The sequence below is a fragment of the Pseudophryne corroboree genome, chromosome 10, assembly GCF_028390025.1.
Source record: "Pseudophryne corroboree isolate aPseCor3 chromosome 10, aPseCor3.hap2, whole genome shotgun sequence".
NCBI lineage: Eukaryota > Metazoa > Chordata > Amphibia > Anura > Myobatrachidae > Pseudophryne > Pseudophryne corroboree.
The window spans coordinates 320,245,419-320,252,651 of NC_086453.1; the positions used below are offsets into that span (position 1 = coordinate 320,245,419).

At 45.8% G+C, this 7,233-nt stretch overlaps 1 protein-coding gene across 3 annotated transcripts in view; it reads left to right on the top strand.

The window, feature by feature from the left end:
• Nucleotides 1-5,441, top strand: part of USP2 (ubiquitin specific peptidase 2) — a 135,061-nt gene extending 129,620 nt beyond the window's left edge. For all 3 annotated transcript variants that reach the window (XM_063943516.1, XM_063943517.1, XM_063943518.1), the window contains one exon: nucleotides 1,977-5,441. In XM_063943516.1, coding sequence (XP_063799586.1) covers nucleotides 1,977-2,064 — 88 coding nt within the window. In that variant the 3' untranslated portion in view covers nucleotides 2,065-5,441. The remainder of the gene's footprint in view (nucleotides 1-1,976) is intronic.
• Nucleotides 5,442-7,233: the final 1,792 nt, after the last annotated feature.

Genomic DNA, 7,233 nt, shown 5'->3' on the forward strand with positions numbered 1-7,233 from the left:
AGGGATCTGTCAGGAATCAAGCAAATCTCAGCGTACGGACAACTCTGTATAACCGGCCGCTATCACCTATATGAGAGAACCCAGATTCAGCCCCAGTTAACTCCTGGTTGCCGCAAGTGGAAATGCTTGTGTGTCTTTATCTATTGTTGCTGCATACACTTGTCTATTGAGCACGCCCAAAAGTGCAAAATCCATCTTCAAAAAGCTTGCAACTCTGCACCAGCCCCCAGTCAGTAGACTTGTGAACACAAAGGGCCTGCTTAGAGTCGCCAGGGTTCACGGAGTTGAGTTATTTTTTGCTACTGGGTATGCATGAGGATCTCTGAAAGCTCCTATGGCGTATATGTGTTACACAGTGCAGTGTGTACAGTATGCTCAAAGGCGCTGTGGCGCTCGGGATGCAAGGCATATAAAATGTCTTTGGAAAGTGCTGGGCGGTGACTGGGAGGTTGCTATACAGACGCGTGTTGATGGGCCGTTGTATGAGTGTGTTACGGGGAGCGCTGCTGAAGTACATAGATGCTCGTTTACATTGAAGGCCATACCCCGACAGAGAATCTGCACATGAAGGTTTTGATAGCTGCGTTTAATACTGCATCAGGTGGGGTTTACAGCGTCTGCAGACGCTCAAGGTGGGCATCTCAGTCCTTGACCATATATAGACATGGATGTGCACCAGGGAAGGGCTTTGCAGCAGTATTTGCATTAAGTCACACGGGTGACTGGGAAAAGACGACGTTGCAGTCTGTGGCTGACTCCGAATCAGGCCCAAAATGTTGCTCATGTTATTACTAAACCTTTAATTGCCTGAGGGATGTCCCTTGCATACACCATATAATTATCACATTTATAAATAAAACAATAGTTTAAATAAAGACTTGGAGACTTAGATTGGCAGTGTAAAATGTGTTCATTATTAAGAATTTTTAAATCCGTTTAAATAAACTAAAGTATGATGGCAAAGAAAGGACGATGATCAGCCCACTGCAACAACTAACAACATGCAATGCCGACTGAGATCGCCGAGGGTTACATACAAGCCAAAAAATCGCAACAGCTACAACCTATAGAAATCCACTCAACAGGGGCACATCAAGAGATGAAGAGCCCGTGTGCAGTCTCCATCTGGGCTCGCCCCTCTCTAGCCGGCAGAGCAATACATCTGGGCACTAGCGTCACTAGGAGACCCTAGTGCTTTCCCAGAGTCTATTGCGCATGCACAGGTCTCCGGGAAAATGTGTGGTGGCCATTTTCCCAGTAATTTTCCCACTGCGCATGTACTGCTTCTGACAACGCAGGACTCCGGAGGGTAAATATTGAAAATATGGGTGCCCCTCTGGACCCGGGAGCCAGTGTGTACCACACACACTGCACCCATTATAGATACGTCAGTGCCACTCAACCTTCTAACATGAATACCCACCCGGTAGGGAGATGACGCACCCCCACTCTGGGAGGTCCAGCGACAAACAAGTCAAGCGAAGGTGCGCTCACCCAAAACCATAACATTAATCAACTTAACCATATTTGCACCCAAAGCCGAGACCTGCTGTTCTTTCCTGTCTAAAAACAGCTAATGACAAAAAGGTTTTGTCACAGCCCACAAAGCCTCACGTGCCACAAAACTACACACCCCTAATCATCATTGGACAAACTAATCACATGGGGGCATATGTAATAGGGTCCGCATTTGGCAGAGGTGCGGAATGCCGCCCTATCTCTGAGGTTTTTTAAAGTGGCAATCATTTACAAAGCGAAACCATGCCTGCATCCGCCCCTCCAGCATACTTGGACCATTTTACATATGCCCCCAGGTGTCTCACAAGACAGCCCCCAGATTTGAGGTTTAAACCACTCTGCTCTCATGCTATCGCACTGTTTCTCTATACACAAGCTCCGTGAACTCTCTTTATATCACCAACATTCACATTTCCTTTCTAACACAATATCAACATTTCTTCTCTTTTCATTACCAGGGTAACAGCAATGTCTTCCAGCCAGGTGAAGAGCAGTGACGCTTATGTGTTATTCTATGAGCTCTCGGGACCCTCCTCCAGAATGTAGACTGGAAACTCCTATTTGGAGAGGCGACCCTCCCAAACACCAGCGAAACCTCCAGAGAGACTTGTATGAACCTACACTTATGCTGCAGTTACCTAAAAAGACAATTATTTGGAAGAACCAATACCAGCGTTTCATGCAGTCACACGTTGCCTTACCAGCACAGCCAAAGGACGCAAGGATTAGGGGCTGACACGTGATCAGTGTGCCAGTGCAGGGGTATAGCATCAGGACAACATCGAAGAATTCAAATCAATATATGTTTGCCATTGGCTATGCAATAACATGTTCCATACAGTATATTGTCGTTGCCAGCGTAATGCTGCTGGTTTTGCACTGCAGTTTTGCACAAGTTTCCCTGTTGCTGGTGGTATTACTATTTGAGTGTTGTTCGGAAGAGAATCACTGACAGTATTTCTTTTAAAGATGTTAATCATTCTCAGGAAAGAGTCCTATAGGTTCTTAAATCGAACAAACCTTTCCATAACAGTGAGCAGTACTCACTAGTTGTAGTGGGGATTGTCTATATATACAGAGATATTGTTCAATCATTAAATAGAGAGAGCTAGCCTCTTCCAAGATCAGATGATGTGGAGAGGGTACTCTCAGCCATTGGAGGATATTAGTGCAAAATATCTTCTGCTATATCCAGTCACCAGTGTAAAGAATAAAGCTTATTTGTGGTGATGTGTGTTTAATATATCCAGTGTAAGTCCATTTGAGCTCTTAGCTCGGGATGTATTAATATAATATATAGTAAATTGTTAACCTTGATTATGTGTGGAGTGGGAATATTAATCACTCAGAATTTCAATCCAAAACTGGAAATACGGAAGGTTCTCGTGATTTGGAACTGTGGGGCCATGAAAATGAAAACCTCTTACACGGTTCTATGTTTAACTGCTTGAGAGGTGTGGGGTACTCAGATCTGTAGATACTGTAGGAGGTGTTGGTGGAGGAGATTAATAGGCTTATTATGCAAGTTTGTGAATCTTAACTACATACCGTCCTTATTCCCCCATTCTCCAAGTTGAATGTATTGTTGCTGAAAGTTGCGGGCAGCTGCGATGCCCATATTTACTAACTAATGAAAGGTTCCGTTGAACTTCATAAGTTCATGGGTGTGCAAGTTGAAACCCATGCCGCCCACTGATTTTACACTGACCACCGTATAAATCTTGGCGCTTACACCAGCGGCTGCCTGCAGCAAGAGATCTGTCATAAACAGGCTTTCCTTCCCTGTATGCACAACTCCGAATCACACAGAGCTTTTACAACACGCCCGTTGACACTCCCAGGATAGTTACGTGAGATCGCATTATCACCACCAATTTCCCACCTCAAAATTTCCTATTTCACAGACAGACAGCTGCGGCAAAGTTCCGGTCAACTAAGAATTGGACAAACAAATGCAAAAAAAATGTACATTCGCTTTGTGTCTATGCTAAAGGTGGGTACACACTGCTCTATGAGCGACGTCGCCTAGTGTTTCCCCTGCCAGGCCGCCCGACGGCGGGCATGCACACTGTACCATATCACTAACGATATCGCACAGTGACGTCATGCTGCGGCCGGCAGGAGCCTGCAGTTTTGGACAATGAGTCCAAGTTGAGCTGCATGCACGGCTGACACCAAGGGTCGTTAACGACACACGGGGCCGCGCATAGCTCGCCGGCGTCATACACACTCAGCGATAAAGTAAACAACGTCACTCAGGAAGGGTCAAAATGAGCGACGTTTAGTTTTTTGCTAAGAGATTAAATTATTTATTTTAACAATCAAAATACAATGAAATTTGAGTAGTTAGGGTGCAAAGTCTGCTCAGCAGGTGAGTTCCACCAGCGTGTGTTTGGGATCATAGACCAAACACGCAGCGTGTTTTATCCAGTCATCAGCCGCTCTGCCCATGCAGTAGCAGCATTGGGTATGTGCACATGAGCTGATTTATCCTGCTGGTGTTCTGTTCTGTTTAAATGCTTCAGGAAGCGATAGAGCAGAAGTGACAGAAGGGAGATTAACAATGACCAGAAAAGCATAAGCGTGCATGTATTGTATTACCTGGGAAAAGGAAGTCCTCCTTTTCCTATCCATTTGGTGAAAATGACCGGGTTCAGTTCAATGACCTGAACTGTTTGGGCACGAGTGCCGTGATTTAGTAGGGCGCTCTTAATCGCATCTACATTGCTGAAAATGTGAGTTATAGTTGGGGTTGGCATGCCCAGGTTCATTTTAAATTCCAGTGTAAAAACAAATTGGGCAGTATTTGCTGGCCACAAGCAAAATCAGCCAGCAGTTTCTCTGCTTACAAAAAAATACATACATTTGCACCCCTGGCATTGCAACAGGGTTTATTCCAGGAGCAAATTGCTCTTGCTCCTTAATCTGGAACAGGCCCGATATGCACAACATAAGCACCATCCCATGGGGGTCATTCCGAGTTGTTCGCTGGTTGCCGATTTTTGCAACGGAGCGATTAATGCGAAAATGCACATGCACATGGTACACAGTGCGCATGCGCTAAGTAATTTAGCTCAAAACTTAGTAGATTTACTCACGGCAGAACGAAGAATTTTCATCGTTGAAGTGATCGGAGTGTGATTGACAGGAAGTGGGTGTTTCTGGGCGGATACTCAGCGTTTTCACGGCGTTTGCGGAAAAACGCAGGCGTGCCAGGGAAAAACGCGGGAGTGGCTGGAGAAACGGGGGAGTGTCTGGGCGAACGCTGGGTGTGTTTGTGACGTCAAACCAGGAACAAAAAGGACTGAGCTGGTCGCAATGGCAGAGTAAGTCTGGAGCTACTCGGAAACTGCGGGGTAATCGTTACGAGAAAATTAGCGATTCTTTCGTTCGCATTTCTGCTATGCTAAGATACACTCCCAGTAGGCGGCGGCTTAGCGTGTGCAATGCTGCTAAAAGCAGCTAGCGAGCGAACAACTCGGAATCACCCCCATATCTGTACATGGTACATAGAATTGTTTGTTTTTATTTATTTTGTCTCCAATGTACAGGAACAACTCTCTTACACTTGAATATCCACATCCAATTGCGTTTGCACTGGAAAAAGCTCCGGCGTGTCTGTGCAGTTTAGAGTAGTGCATGTTTAGCGTAGTGTATGTATGTATGTATGATATGTAAACATGTGAGTTGTGCGTGTACTGTAGTGTTTCATTTTGCTGCTAACAAGGTGGATTCACACCTGCTTCACACCTCTTAGACAGTGAATATTTTGGGGGCGACCCACAGACCACTCTCAGGCCACACTGAGCTGGTGCTTACCATGTAAGTGTGTAGAATTTGTAACAAGAGTTTTGCTGTAATCCTAAGGACCCTATGTGTTCTATGCAATGTAAATATCCTAATTATACTCTCTATCAAAAACATGACTGACTCCTGTGCTTTGTTATATGGTCCTTACAGACAGACCTGATGATTTTCCGGCAGTCCCCCGCACCCACGGAAGACTGGCCGGAACTCCCGCATCCCGTCCCACTTCCTAGTGAAGCAGGCAGGATGAGGAGCGTATACTGGGAATCGCGGCGCCGTATGTCGGGGCTGAACCATGTGAAATGACATTATTTAGCCGCAATAGGGACGGGGTGATGCGAGAGGCCGCCCCCCAAACTGGCCAGCAGTGTCTCCGCTATGAGCTTCTCCCAGAGAGGAGACCTTAAAAGTAGGTAAATTTGCTTATAGGCTCAGATTTATCAAGCCTTGGACAGTGATAAATTGCACAGAGATAAAGTACTAGCCAATCAGCTCCTAATTGTCATGTCACAGGCTGTGTTTGAAAAATGACAGGATTGGTTGGAACTTTATCACCTCAAAATGTATCACTCTCCAAGGCTTGATAAACTGGGGTCTTAGTCACTGTGTGAATGGGGAGTTCTGATGATATCACTTATAATCAGTGTGTTCCGATGTCACTTCAAAGTGCAATTAATTGGCCTGAACATTACAATAGCTAGGGCCCCGTTTAATAACCAGTGATATGCTTCTACAGTAAGCATTCCCTAGTGTGTGAAAATGTTTACCAGAGGGAACTACTTACTATGTCGATCTTAATGCTGTCGGCAGTCTATATAGATGTGTCCACATAGGCACATACACCCATCCACAAATAGCACCAAACATATATATAGATGTGTCACAGACTAATCTTAAGTACCTGGGGCCTGATTCAGCGATGGGCGCAGATGTCTTTACAGCAGCGATTCAGTAAGCAGCAGCTGTGGGAAAATAGGCAAATGTTGCAGCTGTTGGGATTTGTATTCAAACATCGTCTGAGACCTGCCATTGGTGTGCGAGGACGCACATTGGTCAATAATCGGCCTTCGGAATACAGGTGCATACACACGGTGAGATATTGTTTATGCCCAATTTTGACTATGCGATTTCTCTTGTACTCCCCCAGAGTCCAGAACCACCGATATTTTCTAGACACGGTGCGATTTTGGCTACGTGCGATTTTGACTATGACAGTTTCTGAATATGCTTAGTACTAGATTGTACACAATATAGTCAAAATTGCCTTGCCTGCACAGTCTATTTTTACTTGCAATATTGATCCCACGGGAGCGTGCATCAGTATCACAAGCTGTGTACACACGGAGCGATTTGTGCTAACTTTTCTTACAATTTTGACTATATAGTAAAAATCGCGAGAATACATTGCACCGTGTGAAGGCACCTTTACCCTATGGTCGTGCAGCATGGCTGTCAGAAGTAAGACTCTGGGGCCATTTAAACTGCATATAGAATTGCAGTTGCATGCTGTGACGCCCTGAAAACAGCATGTGCATCAGTTGCTAACCCCACAAAAGCTCCATGACTGTCAATCTTCGCAGCACCATTGCAAAACCATAACATGCCCAGTATCAGGGGCATAACTAGAATGTTTTGGGCCCCATAGCAAAGTCTTGAAACAACTCACATACCCCTCCAGCCCTAGCCCCCACAGTGTCCTTCAAGCACTAGCCCCCCAGTGTCCCTCCAGCCCTAGCCCCCACAGTTTCCTTCCAGCTAGAGTCCACATTGTCCCTCCAGCCAGCCCTCACAGTGTCTCTCCAGTCAGCTGCCACAACATCCTTCCAGCCAGTCCCCACAGTCCCTCCAGCCCCCACAGCATCCCACCAGCCAGCCCTCACAGTGTCTCTCCAGCTGCCTTCTGTCTGC